We start from the raw sequence: 18,927 nt of genomic DNA, 5'->3' as shown, positions 1-18,927 counted from the left end.
CTTTAACCCTTTTCTTTATTTCTTCATCGGGCATGGCTTCTAGAATTATTTTTGTAGTTTTAATGGTGAATGGTGTGTCCTCTGTATTTATTTGAATAGAGGAATTCCCTCCTGCTAGGGGTTCTTCAACTGTTATATTTTCCGTATTGAGTGAACCTTCAGCTGGAGGTAAAGATCTTTTGAGATCGTCTACTATTTCTTGTAGTTGTGATTGATCCAGTCCGGAATCGGTTAGGAATTCATCCAGGTCGAATTCTGTCGGAGGACTGACTCGTGGAGGTTCCTGACTCGTGGTTGTTGATTGCCAGTTATTTGAATTGGAAAGGCTCGACTGAGTGCGTCAGCGTTCCCATTCTTTTCCCCTGGTTTTTAAATCACTTCTATGTTGTAGTCTGTAAGTTTCTGAGTTAATCTGAACAGACTTGAGGACATATTATCATGTCTGGCTGATAATAGTCCTTTGATCGGCTGATGATCTGTAAAGACCTTAAATCTCTGTCCATAGAGCAGATGTCGGTACTGCTTAATACCCCAGACTATTGCCAAAAGTTCTTTCTCTGTGGTAGAGTAATTTCTTTCGGCAGGGTTCAGGCTCCTACTAGCAAAGCTAACTGGGTGTTCTCTTCCATCATTGCTAAGTTGACTCAAAACTACTCCTAACCCCTCATTAGAGGCATCAGTGCAAAGTATAAAAGGTTTTTTGAGGTCTGGATGCCTTAATAATGGGTAGGTCGTTAAACGCTTTTTTAATTCTTGAAAAGATTTTTCGCACTTGTGTGACCATACAAACGGAATATTCTTTCATTTCAGGTGGTTTATCGGGTGAGCGATTTTTGCAAAGTTTTTGATGAATTTACGATAGTATGAAGCAAGGCCCATAAATTGTTCAATCTCTTTAGTATTTTGGGAGTGGGGAAATTCAATACTTTCTCCACGTTCTTTTGTAAAGGTATTACTCCTTCAGGGCCGACCGAATGTCCAAGATACTCCATTTCTTTTTCTAGAAACTTACATTTGTCTGGTTGAAGGACAAGTTTTGTTTCTCTTAGACGAGTAAAAACCGTTCGTAAATTATTTAGATGTTCTTGTTCCGTTTTTCCGATGACAATGAAATCGTCAAGGTAGATGAAGCATATGTTGCCGATCAATCCTTGAAGCTTGAAATTCACCATGCGCTGATAGGTTGCGGGAGCGTTGATTAATCCCATGGGCATTCTTATCCATTCCCAATGTCCTTTATGAGTTGAGAAGGCTGTTTTCCATATATCCTCAGATGCCACAGCCACCTGGTAAAATCCATTGGCCATGTCGAAACAGGACATGTACTTTGCCTGTCCTAACATGCAAAGTATTTCCTCAATGGATGGGAGAGGATAATTGTCTTGGGTGGTGAATTCATTTAATTTGCGGAAATCCATTACCGATCTACATTTTTGTTTACCACTTGAGTCAAGTTTCTTTTTGACAAGCCAAACGTTAGCTTGGTAAGGCAAAAAAGACGTCTGGCACAAGGGGCATAGGGTCACCTGGTAAGTAAAAGATATCGTTGAACTCGATCAGGAGGTCCGTCATTTCTGTCTTTAAAGTTTCCTTGAGATGTGAAAGCGAACTTTTTCTTAGTAGTTCAGATATCCTGTTATCATTTTGTTTGTTTCGTTGAACTGAAGATTGGAATGGTAAGCGTATAATACAAGCTGATCAGGTCTTGTTTACGAGTTTCTTGAGGAATTTTGTTGTTTAGAATACGAGAGATTAAAGTTTCTTTCTTTTCTGGATTTGTGGGCTTGCTTTTGTACCGCGTACTTTTAAATTTTTGAATAGTTAAATCTTTTCGTTTAATTTCTAACTCATCCTCTTGACCTGCCGCGTTCGTGGTAAAGACTCGTGCCATCCCATTACTTCTGTAGATCCCGGGTAATACTCCTTTTCCTCCAATGATGTAATCGCCTTCTGATAATTCCAATGGGATATCCTTGCACGAGGGTCTTACGTGAAAGATGACAGGGTTATAATTACCGTATAAAGGGATGGATATATTAGGAAGATCGAGTGTATTATTTATAAAATTTATTTTCGCTTGGTTAGCTGTTAGCCAATCTCTTCCTAAAATACCATCGAATTCTGTCGGGAAATCATTTATTACTACAAAAAATCGATGTCGGTTACTTTTGGATGATAATGTACAAAAACCCAGAGTTTCGTGAACTCCGTTCACTATTTCGAATTTCCTCCTTTCTTCACTTGGAATTCTCTCGGGGTTGCACTCTTGTTTCACTAAACATTGGGTTTTTAAAAAGGACTCAGGACTCCCGGTGTCTACCAAAAATCCTCGTGATAATTTGTATCCTCGCAGTCTGCATTTAATGTAAGGATGTCCTCCTGAATCTCCTCGTCTGAGCAGTATTCTTGTAGGTCCTCGTCGATTACCTTTTGATAGGCATCCATCATTTCTGCCTCTTCTGTCAGGTATGTCCTCCTTGGTGGATCTTTGTTCTGTGATATTCCCCGCTGAAAATTTTCTCTGCGTTCTTTATTCTGCTTAGTGTAGCATTTATTCTCGTCGTGTCCTGTTTTTTGCAGTAGCTGTAATTTGCTGAATTGGTTTCCTTCTTGGGTTCTGGGGTTCTGAAGGGGTTTTCTCTAAATTGTGTCCATTGCATTGGTTTGAAGGATTTCCTTGATTGCTGCTGATTGAAGTTTCGATTTCTTTCCTTTTCCCTGTCTAAATAATCCTTCTCTTCTTGCAAGGCTTGTTGATAAGCGTCGTTGAGTCTAGAAGGTTTTGAAGTTGCTACTTTGTTCGATATTTCGTTCCTTAGACCGTCTTTGAATTTTTTAACTCTGATCTGTTCCACTTTCCTACGCTCGAAATCTTTAAAATCACATGGACTATAATCAATCGCGCGCTGGATCTTCCGATCCATTTCCTGGTACCGTTTTATGAAATGTTCGACTTTTTCATGGAGCATTTGACACATCGAGTTACGCTCCTGTTGGAACTGTGACAAGTTCTTTCCGCGGGAACCAAATTCTATCCCTAATGCTTCGCTAAGTTTATTAACAGTTAGCGGTGGAATTATTCGCGTCGCTACTCTTTGCGCTTCGCTTTTTAGTTTACGCGCACTGACCTCTCGCATAGCTTCCTCAGATAACGCGTCCTTCATTTCCATGCTATTAGAATTATTAAAAATATTATCAATTAAACCACGCAGGTCATCCTTAAATGCTTCAACGTCTTGGGTTCCATCGAATTCCATAATGTTCTTTAGCAAATTATCTATAAACTTTCTGTCTTCATTATTTAAAATGTATGGTGCGTTTGGCATGAAAGGCTGCCTTGATGGTTGCTGTGAATTATTAGTTGGGACTTCCGGCTGTAATGCCGGTGGGTTCGGATTTTCTTGAGATTGACTATTTGCGAGTGCGAGTTTTTCTTCGGCGGTCCGGAGGGCAATCTTCATTTCAGAAAACTGTTGAAGAGTCCGGATTCAAATGTGTATGGATGATAAGACGTCAGAGATCAGAGGTGGCTGGACTCCGGATTCAAATATGTATGGATGATAAGACGTCAGAGGTCATAGATGGCTGGAATTCAGATCTAGATATGTATGGATGATAAGACGCCAGAAGTAGCTGGACTCTAGACCTATTCACAGGCATACAAAAACGCCAAAATACTACTCCCAAGCAACGCAACCGAGCGATACAATAATAAAATTAAACAAATAATTAAAAACTATCTAGATAACGATCACTATATCTTGGACGAACACATAGACGATTTGCAGGTCGCAACCGAAGAAGAGAGAGCAGTTGGAGGAATCGAAATTGAAGCTAACGAAAGCATAAACCAAACAGTTTAAACCTTGAATTTGAAAACTACACTGGAACACTTAAAATACTGCAACAAAATAACATGGACCAAATACAAGCAATTTCAGGAAGAAACAAAAATAAAACAAAACTAATAGAGGAAAGACGAAAGACGGAGGAATAAGAGGCAAAAATACAACGAGAGAGGGAAATCCCATGGCAGAAAGTACTCCGCCAGAGAACAACAAAGGAGGAGACTAAATGAAGACAAAGAAAGGGGGGCAAGGCAAAAAGAAGAAATATCAATGAAATGGTTAAATCACAGGGAAAGACGAAACAGATAATAAAAGGAGTGTTTGGTCGAAAAATGTTTAACTTCCTCTTTTCGTTTTCTTATTCATAACATTAGTCGTACGCTCGTCAGTCAGAAAGTTTTTGTGTAGAAGTACATTTTTTCGACCAAAATTTTTTGATACCGTCTGGTCCTGCAGCGGAAAAGTTCTTTGTATCCCTAAGTATTCTTTTCGCCTCTCCTATACTCTTCTCCTTGCGTCAGATGAAGCACCTATTTTGTCAACACTATGCTGCTTGATTGTCAACAGCTTCGACTTGTTCAGTGTGTATCTGAACGTCCTTAGTTCTGGGGCGAACTCTTAAACCCATCCCGTAAATGGTATACCAGATCTTATGTAGCCAGCCACACACTAAACAGGGGATGCATTCTATCTTGACCATCCAATCTTCTTTTTCAGTTGATGCATTCCTCGTTTGGTCTTTTGATCCATTGTCGGTTTCAGTCTTTAATTAGAATCAGCCAAAGCTCTCGCAGCACCATAAACTGAAAAATTGATGTTCCAGATGTCAGAACTTAAGAGGAACCTGTATGTTAATGTCCCTCCTTGTCCTAAAATCGGTATCATCTCTCAGAAGCTGCCTGCTTTCCGCGGTTATTCTTAATGTCGCTTTCTCATCTCCGTCTGTAGCTTGTTTATGTAGCGGTTAAGGAACCGATTCGCGCACGTATCCAGTTTTGAAGAGATAAGCACGCTGATTTCGCAATGACTGATGCCCAACGTGCTAAGGCTCTGGGTACTTCTGAAACCACAGAGTTTGCATATGCGCCATAAAGCCTCCTTTAGAATGGATAATGCTGGCATCGTAGCAGTCTAGCAAGTCCTTCTTGAGTTGATTCATCTACTCAATGTGGGCGTTTCGCCGGTTCATCATCGTGTTTCCATTTGAATTATTTTCAGTACCCCGAAATCTAGGGTGACCGGCACTGTTTAGTGACCCATAGGCGGGTGCTCTGCGCGTTCGATCGTTTTAAACCGCATTCACAAGTTTTTGGTGGTTGGTTGGTTCCATTGCTGTCCCCACGAGCAGCTAGAAAAAGGATTCGTCGGTCCTTGTATGACCTTCAGGGTGCCTCTTATTTACTGTTGAAAAAAATTTTTTTGCAATTTTTTTTAACGCTACCTCCAGTTTAGTTCCATTTTATGTAGAAATAATTCGTGTAAGATTTGAGCTTAATCGGACTAAGGGCAAAGGGTGCCCCTGGATCCTTAAAAATCACAAAAACCACTAAAAATCAATTTTGTTTGATTATTTTGCAAAATATTAATTATAAGCAAAAAAGCTTGATACGAAAGTTGTAGATCTATTAAAAATGCATACTTTTTTGTCAACAACTTTTTCTTCTATGACTGACTTTTTCGAGAAAAATGCGAAAAAGTATGCTACTAATAAAGCTACACCAAGTACTCCAGTAGAGGGTAGTCTAGGAGTACTCCATAAATCACGTAGCACTTTTTTGCTTTTAGTCTGTGTCTTTCCCTATTTCCTGAGTATTCTTGTCCAAGCGCTACAAGAGGTACCAATACTAATGTAATAATGCAGTTGTACTGAGCAGATGTTCTTCTAAAATCTAAAGGATCCATGATCCTAGCCCACATTCAACCACCCAGCCACATACCTGACGCAGTTCTCTTTCGGATATCGGAGTCGAAACAAATTTTCATGTCAGAATGTCTTCTGCCCGTCTATCAGGTGAAAAAATTTATTAACTTGGATATTACTAGAATAAAATAACTGGAAATAAATTGCCATCAAACAAAGACGTTTTAAGTGTATTATTTTTCAATCTTCGTGTGGTGAAGTTAAGTTTACGCGAAAGTGCCAGACCAGCATTGCATGAGGTTATTATTTTTTGAGAAAAAGCACAAATTCCAACTCAGGAAATAAGAAACTGCATCCCAAAATTAGACACTTTGTACCAAGAATGGAGGCAATTACAAAAACACGCTGGGAAAACATCGAAGGCTCATAAGAAAAAAGAAGAAAATTTCAAATCGAAGCTCAAGGATCTTTTCGACATTGCGCATGCTAACGCTTTGGAAAATATGACTATAGAAGAAGATAAACATTTTTTATGAATCAAAGGTTAAAGGGTCGACAAGGGTCCATGTTCGGAGACGATTACAAGGACGTTATAAAAGAAAGAAAATTTACAGAGCGAGAAGAGGCAGCGTTTATGAGAAAAGAGCGAAGCGATCTTGAAATTGAACAACTATGTGAGTAATGTATAAAAAAGGTTTCAATCGTGCAATTTTCAATACTCCTAAATTTTTTCACATTTCAGTTTTTTAATTTAATTTTGCATCATTGAATCTCTTCTTTTTCGTTTAAAGCTGAAACTGCCGAATTAACGTCATTTACAAGCGCCAGCAGTTTGGAATCCAGTACAGATATAAATCTATCAGTTGCTGGAAAATCCACTGATAATATTATGGTACAACCTCGTCTCTCAGAAGATACAGAATATTGCGAGAGAAAAAATACGTGCAGAAAAGGCGACTGTAATTAAAGAGCAGTTCATGAACACGGCATTGGAAGCTGCTCTCGTGCACTGGGATGGTGAGTTACTGCCAGCGTTAGCAGGTAAGGAGACCGTTAATCGACTTCCTGTGATTCTTTCAAATGGCGGTGCTGAAAAACTTCTTGTTTATTTTGTTAAAAATACTTTGAAGGAACAGCAGCCTAGAGAGGATTATAGGAAATTTGTGGAATTGGCAATAATTTTCCTTGGCGAAGTACCACCTCGTGGATATTTTTTCGTATTCCGGGGGCTATCCATCATGAGAGGAGGATGTCAAAAGCTATTTATTGCTTGAAAATTTTTCTCTTTTCTCGTGAATTTGTATTAACTCCAGAAGAAGATAATTCGATCTGCGATATTTGTATTTTTATTGTTAGTGTGTACGTCGAAGAATGGTTTTGTGCGCCTTCTGCTACTCAAGCACCTTATCTGGATTTCAGGGTTTTGTCAAAACTTTATGAATATCAAGCTGTCGATCTCGGTATCTCATGTTGCATTGAAAAAACGAATGAATCATTTATGGTATTTAAGCTCTGAAACTGTCGCACTATCTTTCTTTGATCCGAAATTGTCATCAGAATTGAAAATGGTAAATGCTTTGAATCGCGAAACAAAATCATCAAATGAAAATTTGAAGCGAGTACAAGTACAAATCGATGAAATCCCAGAAATGATTAACAATGGAATTGAGCAATTCGTTTCCGCCGATACTAAGCGATTTTTCGGAAGATTTAACTTGAATGGTGAATTTCTTAGGACAGAACCGTCGACGTGGCCTGAAAATGAATTCACGAAAAACGAACAGAAACAGTATGTGCATCAGATTCTGAGTGATTACAAAGCCACACAAAAAAAAGTGTGCGGATCTGGTAACAAGACACACGTATTCCTATGGATTTTGGGGCGCTGAATTCAAATTCGGTATCAAAAATCACCCACCACGTCATGGTTGAGCCATAACCTCAAAAAATAACGAAAAATCATACACTGAAGCAAATAAATTTCAAAATAATGCCAGTGATGCAAATTTTCACTTCAAAAAGAAGTCGACAACTGTGAAGGATCAACCCTTGCCTGATATCAACTTATTTAACATAACTTTACCCAACAGAACCTGACTTCACATAACCTGAATGAACAGGAATTTATTGAACTACACGTAAAGCTCTGGAAGCATATTTTCCCAGTGGCAAATGTATGCTACATCGAATGGGTCAACCCGAGCCTAGTCTAGAAATAAATCTAACCTAGCCTAATCTAACCTCACGAAACACAATTAAACTGATTATGTTGTCCCGTTGCGTTTGCGGTACCGTTTCATTCAGCTTCGGCTTAACTTACATAGAGGTTTAACCTATCCTAACCTAACCTAACCGATTACGCTGGCAACCCTGTTCTTGCGTACTTTCATATTTTGACATTAATAGCAGTAAATGTCTGGAGTTTCGTAACCGCTTGTTGCTAGCATTATTCGCCTGTGTCTGTAACCTGGGAACCTCCACGTGGTGACGGTGGGCAACGGATCGACATTGGCTAAGTTCCTGGGTAAACGGCGTTTATGCCGTGATGGCAGACACAGGTAAAAAGTGTATTACGATTCAGGAAAAAACCCCAGTATCGGCGTCTGGTCAGGGTGGGAAAGCGGGCTCTCCGACGTCTTCATCATGCAACCGTAGCTCTTCATCAATGGATCACTTGGTTGGTGTAGAGTCTCATGCTGCAAGGAAAAAAACCGCGAGCATTTCTAAATCGCATGCCTGTAAGAAGAGCTCAGATTCATTCTGTTACATTTGCAGTAAATATGAAGTGAGCAGTTTGCGAAAATCAATTGACGAGGAATTGAATAGTCTTTACGAAAAGTGTTTTGACCGTAAATTGCTGCACCAAGAAACAAAATGGGGTCCTCACGTCATTTGCAATTCCTGCAGACTTATGTTGTATCGTCTAAAAAACTCAAACAATGAAAAGTGCCGCAAGTACTCTACACCAACCACATGAAAAAAACCCGTTATTGCGAACGACTGCATCTTTTGCGTGAATTATGTCAAAGGGTTCAACGCCAAAAATAAAAATAACATTTTGTACATTAATGTGTGCACAGTCACAAGAGCAATTGAAATCAATAAAAATGCACGCCAGACTGATTTAAGCGCTTGAGAAGATGATAGAATGGAAGTTGAAAGTCAACGTCATAGAGACGGTAGTGAAACCTGTGATCGAACAGAAAATAGTTCTGATGATTCTGATGAAAATGACGAAAAAGATGACGAATATGGCGTGCATAAAATGAAATTGAAGGTTCCAATATTAGTCTCGCAACTAGAACTAAATGATTTTATTAGAGATCTTGGATTACCGAAAGACGGCGCTAAATTTGCCACTTCATTTCTAAAAAGAAGAAATCTTCTAGAGCCAAAGACAAAACTTCATTCTATCGCGACAGGGACAAAGAATTCAGAAAGTTTTTCGTTAAAGACGAAGAGACGTCTTTAGTGTACTACACTGACGTTAACGGACTAATAACCACTTGAAGAAAAATGTGTACAGAGACAAAGAATGGCGACTTTTCCTTGATTCGTCAAAACGCAGCATTAAGGCTGTTTTACTGCATAACACGAATACTTACGCTCCTATCCCTATAGCTCAATCAACGGTATCAAAGAAGAATATAACAATGTTAAAATGCTTCTTGAAAAATTTAATTACACGAATCACAAATGGCAAATATGTGGTGATCTCAAAATCATAACAATGATATTAGGCCAACAATCGGGTTTCACGAGAGAGCCATGGTTTATATGCCTGTGGAATAGCAGAGATCGAGCCAATCATTACAGCAAAAAACATTGGCCATTAAGAGATTCATTCAAACCTGGTTCTCATAATATCATCAACCAAAGCCTCGTTGATCCAGAAAAAATTTTACTGCCACCCCTCCACATAAAGCTTGGGCTCATGAAGCAATTTGTCAAGGCGTTAGACAAAGATGGAGAATGCTATAAGTATATATCCCTTAAATTCCCTAATGTTTTAGACTAATGTTGTGAAAATGATAAGAAACTACAAAAAGTTAGGCTGCTTGATGAGTTTAAAACTTCACTTTCTAGATTCCCATCTGCATAAGTTTCCAGAAAATGTTGGTGATTTCAGCGAAAAACAAGGGGAACGTTTTCATCAAGACATAAAAGTGATGGAACAACGATATCAGGGTAGATGGGACGAGGTCATGATGGCTGATTCTTTCTGGATGTTGAAAAGGGAAACGAATGTAGGTCTGAAACGTAAGCGTAATCCTTTGCATCGTTCCTTCGAAGATAAAATCACACGTTATGGCAGGCAGAAATTGACTGAAGTAGGTCTATAAATCAATTTAATTACGATAAAAAGCAAGATAAAATGTAAACACAAAAGATAGTATAAATATATCCCTTAAGTCTAAGAAAAGCAGAGAGAACAAAATTTTGAATAAAACTCTTATTCATTTGCATGTTTAAGTTACAGTTCTACATTTTAATTGATACAAACATTGTCAGGTTAATTGAAATGGGGTCAATTCTACTTGTAGTTCTAAGTTTCTTCAAATAAGTAATGTGCGTCTAAATTTTTAACCACCTGTAGTACAATGAAATGAATTTTATTATGTTACAACGGGAACACTTAGGTTAAGTTGTGTTGCCTTAAGCAAAATTTCGTTAGGTTCTGTTAAGTTAGATTCATTTGTAGGTTAAGATCGAGTTAACCTATTAAATATAGCACACATTTAAGACTGAGAACCGTACGCTTACATAGCTACACGTGTGGTTGAATTTCATTCGGCTAGGTTAGGTTAGGTCAGGTTTTGTTAGGTTAGGATAGGTTAAACCTCTATGTAGGTTAAGCCGAAGCTGAATGAAACGGTACCGTAAACACAACGTTACGTGAAGGTAAGTTAGATTAGGTTTTTTTAGGTTAGGATAGGTCTGACCTCTTTGCAGGTTAAGTCCAAGCTGCTTCAAACGATACCGCAAACACAACGGGACAACACAATCAGTTTAATTGTGTTTCGTGAGGTTAGGTTAAGTTAGGCTAGGTTAGATTTATTTCTAGGTTAGGCTCGAGTTGACCCATTCGATGTAGCACACATTTGCTACTGGGAAAATATGCTTCCAGAGCTTTACGTGTAGTTCAATAAATTCCTATTGATTCAGGTTCTGTTGGGTAAAGTTATGTTAAATAAGTTGATACCAGGCAAGGGTTGATCCTTCATAGTTGTCAACATGTTTTTGAAGTGAAAATTTGCATCACTAGCATTATTTTGAAATTTATTTGCCTCAGTGCATGATTTTTCGTCATTTTTTGAGGTTATGGCTGAACCATGACATGATGGGTGATTTTTGATAACGAATTTGAATTCAGCGCCCCAAAATCCATAGGAATACGTGTGTTTTGTTACCAGATCCGCACACTTTTTTTGTGTGGCTGTGTTATTCATTGAGGTGGGTATTTTTACGAGTTCTTAGTCTTAAAGGAGAAAAATAAGATGTAAATTTAATTTCTAGAAAAAGTTGTATTTTATCCTAAATAGACATTAAATTTTGAATAATCATTTATTATTAGTTTTTGCGTAAGTTATTTTAGATAAAAGCTGCAATTGAAAGATTTCAGAATGAGCTATTTTGCAATATTTAAATAAAAATGTATTAACTTATTGAACAATAATTCACCAGTTTAATTTTTAATTTTAGAACTTTATATAATAATCAAATAGAATGTATTTCATCAAATTAACGGAAAGTGCTGTTTTATTGTATTTCATTTTGTTTTGCTATAAATGTTAGCCCATAGTCGTTAAAATAAGGTATTTTAAATGTACTCGTAATTACGAGACGCGCCTGCGCATTGCCACTTTTGAAAGTAGTCGAGAAAGTACTACTTGCGTGACAAGTAGTTTCTTTTCGTAATTTAAATTTAGTTGTCATATACGTATAGTAAAAATATCAAAATGTTTATAAAATCGCTTTCAGAATTTTTAAATTGTTTATTGAAAAGATGTCTTCATTATAAGTCAAGCCGTAGCAGAGTGACGCATAGAAAAAATCAGGATTTTCATGTTTTCTCAAAAGTAATTTTTCAAACGAATTTTCGTACGTAAACATATGTAGACAGGTCTTATACGGAATAAAGTATGTAAGCTTTATCATGGTAAAAGCTGTGTTTTTCTGCGATTGCTCTTTTACGTGTATTTTCAAAAATGCAGAGCTGTTTTGAAGGGGCCTTCATAAAGTGTATGGATAGTAGTTTTCAACATTTCAGTTTTCTAAGAAAGACGCATCGTCGCTCGTACGCTATCCAGAACATGTTGTGCGGGCGACGAGCCATGCACATTTGTTATCTGCAAATATATCTTTAGTTCCTTTAGGTATGTGAGCGACGTACAACGCAAATAGTAGTGAATTTATGACTGTGGAGGAGACATTCCGAAAGCCCAATTCACACCAGTGTATAAATTATAGGTATTTCTCAGCGTTTTGTTGAAGAGCCAGAAATTTTAAACAGTTTTACACTACAACTTACTTGAAGACGTAAAATTCTAAGCTGAACAATCGATTGATTGTCTTCTTCTTTACTCCTTTCTGTAGAGAGCTGTAGACGTCCAATCAAATTAATTTTTCCTCGTTTCTGTAGCTTACCATTTTTCCTAATAATACATCATATAAACGAAAATTAACAATTTCGCATATTCATTTTTTACAAAGAAAAATTGTTCAGTTCAATAACTTTTATAAATAAGGGTTAAAGTGAGATCAGAATTTTCTGCTATCAAATACATACACAATAGCGAACTCTTGATTCACCCAAAACCTCGTGTCTTGTGCAAAGTCTTTTGGCGTGTGCGCCGCTGGATTTACTAAAAGTAATTGTCGCTTTAATTTGGGAAACGCACACAAGGACCATAACGTCCGTCTTAGTTCAGGATCAGGAAGTTCCGTAGCCAGACGAAGATTTTCGTACGAGATCTTTTCAAGAGGCCGTTGATTCCAAGCAAATAACACGGCCATTTGAAACGTTGTCACATCTACATCGAAACGCCCTACTTGGTTTGAAAAAGTGATCTGAAAGAGCAAGAAAAAATGTATAACTTAAAATAGTGTTTTATACACTTGTGAATATTTTTCTCACCGTTCCATTTGACATATGATGATACCATTGCAGTTTCCTCCCACTATGTTTCTTTTTATAAAAATCTTCCACTTCAGGAATATAGTCTTCTAATTGAAGTGGTAGGCTGACCGTTACCCTTTCACTGCCTCTTGCCCATGCACCAGCATTTAATATCTGCGGAATGTACATATTGTCAATTACAGAATTAATACAATTTTACATGAATAATGTTGAAATATATGACGTGATTAATTGCACTTAAGAATCATTATGCTGTTTAAATGCAACTAGTTATTATCTGTAAATTTTCGTAGGATGATTAAAGGTGTAACATAAGAAATTTGAAATGCGATATCACTATCCACGTGTAAACTTACTTTAATATTAATACTATCGGCAATAACAGCACGACATTGCTCCTTAAACTGTTGATTTAGGTCTTGTGACACTTTTATGTCTTGGAACATACGTGCCAATTTATTGACATAATCAGCCGGCATTCCTACCTCACGCAGCCACTCGACCATATTTTCTTCTTTTTCCGAATCAGCTGACGTATCTAATATTAGGCGTCTGGTCAGATGAGCTTTATGATATCGCATAAAAACATCTTTGTTCTGGACGTACTTCAAGACTAGTAACTGTAATTTAAAAACAGTAAGTAAATTAATTGATTGACATGTAGCGCATTATTGCACACTAGCCGGCATAAATACCTTTCATCTAGCCTGAAATAAGTTTTCAAAAAACGATACATTTCTATGCAAAATTAATTTACGATGCGCGGTTTTTCGGCGGGGACAGAATTTATTCCGCAAGAATCTCTGTTCGTGTCTAGGAAAAAATCGAAATTTTGCCGAAGTTAAAAACATGCCCGTCTAAAACTCAAGAAACAATCGGAAAACTTCATATAAAGCACCTGAACGGTAATTTAAGAAGAACGCAAAGCATGGACATGCATAGCATCCTCGGCGAATGAGGCATGACAATCAATTGTCTAATATGGTTTCTAGCTGTTACTCTCGCGCTCTTCAAGCGTGATTACTTCTTCTAGCTGCACTGCTTACGCAATTTGAAAAAGATCCCTGTTTCTAGCTTTTACACTTACATATCTCGATATTTAGGTTCAACGCTTGTTTCTCCTTAAAATCTTAATAAGTTATTATTTTCAGAAATTAATGCTATGGTTAATGGATTTCGAGAGTGGTATCTTTTTAATTGACATTTGCTCATTTTTAAAACAATTTTCATTTATTTAAAAAATTGCTTCTCCTGTAAACTATGAAAAGTCATTTCCTGGAATTAATGACACAATTGACAAATTTAGAGGTTTATATTTTTGTCTTAATGATATTTAGGGATTTTCCAAACAATTTTCATTTTCTAGAACAATTTTTATTTGTTTAAACGGTTTTTTCAGTGTGAATCGTAAAACGATATTACTCTCTGGAATGAATGATGGATGATGCGACCTATAAAATTTCATGTCGAAATCTCTACTATAAGAATAATTAATGAATTAAATAATAAGATTGCCAAATTAATTACAATATATATGATGATAATCATCATTAATTTAATAATTAATTAATGTATAAACATAATTATATATATTTAGAATTGACAGACCTGAAACTTTTTCACTCGTGTTCGAAAAAAGTGTTAAGAAATTTCTTATTTGTAGAGTTTTTAAATTTTTTCTTTCAATTTTTGTGCACATTTGAATGTGAAGAAAGTCGTTTAAACTTTCAGATTCTTATATATTATTATTTGCTAAGAGATGATACGTGTTTAATTCATCCCTGTTTTCAGAAAAAGTGTTAACACCTGTGTAAAGAGGAAAGCATTTTTTCAAGTACCTGAAAACTTTCTAGTGTTAAAAATGCAATATAAAAATCATTTCCTAGAAGCAGAAAATTTTCCTAGAACTTGGAAAAACAGGGAATTTAGAAAATTTAATATTCAATAACATTATTTTCTTTACTTGTGATTTTATAACTTTTACAATTATTTGTGGAATTTTTAAGTACAGACATACACTAGTAAAAAACTGAAAATAGCTCTATTGCACACTAAATTCCAAATTTGAAACATTTTCTGTATTTCTAATTTCGACTGGTGGTTGTTATCAATTTTTTTCTAGTGTATTTATATTCCAAAAAAAGTTCACAGATGCTCAGAAAAATGTGTATACTACAAGCGATATATATGATCTCATTAAATACCGAAATCAATGTTTAAAAATTCGAAGTTATTCCAGTTTTGACTCCTGGCTCTTAAAAATTTCTTTTAATGCATTTGTTTTATATAGTTAAGAAGAAGTAGAAAGAAGTGAAATTATGGAATCTGAGTTTTCATTTTTGTACCTTGGCTTTGACTTTTTGACTTTTGACCTTCTGTTTCAAATTCGTATTTTGTTGTTGATAAGTCAACTGATTATTTTTGGGAGAAAATCTATTTATTTTTAATATGTCTTTTCGATTGAAAATTTTATCTCTTTTTAGTAAAAATATTGCATCTCTTTCGAATAAAAATGCAACTGTTTTGTTGAAATTTCAAATATTTCGTAGAAATTTTACTTTCTGTTTAAAATTCGTATTTCTGTGATGAAAAGTGAATTGAAATGTTTTGGTGAAAATTCAACTCTTTTTTTTTTAAATTTGTCTTTTTGATTTAAGAATTTACCTGTTTTAGTATAATTTTTATTTTTCTTGAAAAAAGTACAACTGTTTGGTTGAAAATTTGACGATCTTCTTAAGAAGTCATACTTTGTTGCTAAAAAATAAACTATTTAGCAGAAAAATAAGAAGAAGTCGATACTAATTTTTTGTTTCCCAGACGTTAAATTAAGAAGTTTTACATCCTGAAACCCTTTACATAATTGTTTACAATTCTTATTTCGATGTTTTAAAGTGAAATGGAATCTTCTTTGAATAAAAATTGAAGTATTTTTTAAAGTTTTTTTTAATTCATCTGTTTTAGAAGAGATTTCATAGAAAAGTGGATCCGTTGGTACCGTTTAAGAGTTGACGTCCGTTTGATATCTACTCAAAATACGGGGTCGGGTGGGTGCTAATATTTGAAAACGTCGTTCCTGGGCAATGACTAACTTTAATTCTAAATGATGTGCAGCCCAACTCAGTTACCCGTTGAGTGCAGACGGGTAAGAGAGACCTTGTTTTTTCCGGATTCCTTAGCACTTCTAGCCGGTACAAGAAGTAGTAAAGACCTACCGTGAGAATTTCAAGTGTAACCGACTCGAAGGTACGAAAGCATAGGTGAGGTAGGGAATTTTTGCAAGCATTGCTAATTTTTATTGGATGGTCATTGTTAAGTGACAATTTGAAAAAGGAATTACGGAAGGAAGCTATGCAGTGAATCGCTGACTTCTAATAAAAATGCTGACTTTCATAACGTGACTTAGAGACACCTTTGATTCCTTTAATTTAACATTTTTAAATTATAATTTGAATTTGATTGCCTATTGATTAGTAGTTGTTTATAATTTAGTTTATTTATAACATTAGTTCATAACTGTTTATTATCTTAGTTAATAATTTTGAAAATACTTCGTAGGCATAAGAAATTATCACTTAGGCAACGGTAATTCAAATATTATTATTGACGATCAATCATTAGGGGTCTGATCAGATGTAAAAATAAATCGTTTGAGTACATAGGAACGACTTAGAGACAAGGAAATGCACTCGCACCGCGAGCGAATCGTTAGGTCTAGTTGTGCATAGGTACAAGCGTCAAACGGTGCCTGTATGAGTATTCTCCTTATAATGATTCGTATTGTTGTTTTCTCTCTTTCTTTCTCTCTGATTCTCCCATCTATCTATCTTAACTAGCTTACTAGCATAGGGAAAGGAATGCTCATTCTGGCTTATGTTTTGAAAATGCTTATGTTGCGAATATCTTCCTGAAGAGTTAATCTAATTTTAAATAGCTTGAATACAACAGTTAATTAACTACCCGGATGGTTCTTAACATGAGGGGGGGGGGAGGACATCTTTTTTTACGGTTTGTTATAGGAGTAGGAGGGGTCTTAGAGAGGGTCTATAATCCGTTACGTAATTAAGGTAAGGCCTCCAATTCAGATAATTAACATATTTTAACAGTACAAGCTTTTGTAGATTTTTTATCATTTTAGAATCTTGGGTAATAAATTTTAACAAAATTTATAACTATTTAAATTTACGTTATCCTTCTAAGGATCTACAGCTTAACTGCAATGACTGGCACGTCACGACTTTTATTGTTTTATGGTGGAGAAATACAGCTTATTGTTTTATGGTAGGGAAAATCAGCTTATTGTTGAGACAGTCCGTTCTATTTCCATAATCGGAATTTAATAATAAAACTACGGGTGAATATTTATATTGTATTATCTCGGAAACCTGGTAGGATCTCAGTATATGAACATCAACTTAAAATAGATGATAACAGGCCTTTCATATCGCGAACGTACCCGATACCTATGTCTATACGCGATAAAGTAGCAAATGAAATTAAAAAACTTATAGAAATGGGGATAATTCAAAGGTCAAACAGCGTGTATGTAAATTCATTAGTGGTCACAATAAAAAAGATGTCTCGACAAGACATTGTTTAGATGCTAGAAAATTAAACGAAATCATGGTAAATGACTATGAATGTGCCGAGCCTACTGAAGTTTTATTTCAAGGGTGTGCAGGAACACAAGTTATGTAAAATTTGGACTTAATTAGTAGCTTTTGGCAGGTGCCATTGCACCCTAACTCTATGAAATATACAGCTTTCTTATATGGGGGGAAATGTTACGAATTTAGCGTAACACCCTTCGGTTTAAAAACAAGCACAGCTGCGTTGGTGAAAGCATTGGATTTCATTCTAAATGGGCTTGGAAACTTTGTTATTACTTTTATTGATGATATGTTATGTACCTCATTGAGTACATCACAGCATATAGAACAATTGGAATTACTATTCCAACGTCTAGAAAATCACAATAAATTTTGAGAAATCACATTTTTTCGACCAGAAGTCAAACTTTTAGGCCATATTTTAACGCCACTTGGAATTAAACCAGACCCGGAAAAAATTAAAGCAATCCATGAATATCCCAAACCTCAAAATATAAAAGAACTACGCGGATTTTTGGGTGACATAAATTTTTATACCAAATTTACAAGAGAACATGATCAAGAAATCGTACCACTTTTGAACTTATTACGCATAGGGGCTAAATGGATATGGGATTTAGAAACGGAAGACGCATTCAAGAAGGTCAAAGCCTTATTTTGCAAATTTATTATCCTATCATCCGGATTTAAATACACTTTTTTATCTACAAACAGATGCGAGCGATCGAGGGCTAGTCGTACATTAAAGGGATCTGAGTTGTCATATTATACGACCGAAAGAGTTATTAGCGATTGCTTGGGCCCTAATAAAATTTAGATCATACGTGTTGGGCGCTAATTAATAATTCGCACAAATCATAAAGCGTTAACTTTTCTTAAGACGTGTAAATTAGTAAGTGGTAGATTGACACGATGGATCTTAGCAATCCAGGATTATCAGTTTACAATCGAATATTGCGAGGGGAAAACAATACAATAGCCGATACACTAAGTAGAATTCCGTCGATAGAATCAGGACACCTTTTTCATAAAAATGAAGGGAAAATTTTTCTATACACCTTAGAAAAACGACCTTCATCTGAATTACGACAGCGTTTAAACAATTTTCTTCAAGAGCAAAACAATGACCCTATTCTGCAACAATGCGTAAAAGCAATAAACGAGGGTAAAGCAAAAAGATTTGAAAAGCATGAAGAACTAGTATAAGTTCATTGATGGTGGGGAAAAAAACTCTACTTAACTAAAAAGCATCATTCATGACGTAATCGATGAATGCCATGAGCTTTATGGCCACATAGGTCCTCAAAAAGTCTTTAGAATGCTACACGAGTGCTTTTATATTACCCACGTTTAGCAAAAACAATCAGGCAAAGATTACACAGGCCGACAAAATTTGACAAAGGTCCGGAACCAGAGACCAGACCTAGTATACCCGAAGGTTTTTGCTGCGCTGAATCCGAATCCGACCTC

At 36.1% G+C, this 18,927-nt stretch overlaps 1 protein-coding gene across 8 annotated transcripts in view; it reads right to left on the bottom strand.

Annotated features, from left to right (window-relative positions):
* Positions 1–18,927, bottom strand: part of LOC117168747 (cullin-5) — a 203,164-nt gene that overhangs the window by 44,165 nt on the left and 140,072 nt on the right. For all 8 annotated transcript variants that reach the window (XM_033354491.1, XM_033354495.1, XM_033354492.1 and 5 more), the window contains 4 exons: positions 13,207–13,470; positions 12,848–13,003; positions 12,500–12,780; positions 12,242–12,365 (listed from right to left, as the gene is read on the bottom strand). In XM_033354491.1, the coding sequence (XP_033210382.1) occupies positions 12,242–12,365; positions 12,500–12,780; positions 12,848–13,003; positions 13,207–13,470 (825 nt within the window). The remainder of the gene's footprint in view (positions 1–12,241; positions 12,366–12,499; positions 12,781–12,847; positions 13,004–13,206; positions 13,471–18,927) is intronic.

Source organism: Belonocnema kinseyi, chromosome 3 (genome assembly GCF_010883055.1).
Source record: "Belonocnema kinseyi isolate 2016_QV_RU_SX_M_011 chromosome 3, B_treatae_v1, whole genome shotgun sequence".
Lineage (NCBI taxonomy): Eukaryota > Metazoa > Arthropoda > Insecta > Hymenoptera > Cynipidae > Belonocnema > Belonocnema kinseyi.
Note: the sequence above shows the minus strand (reverse complement) of the source record. Positions and strands in the feature narration are given on the sequence as shown.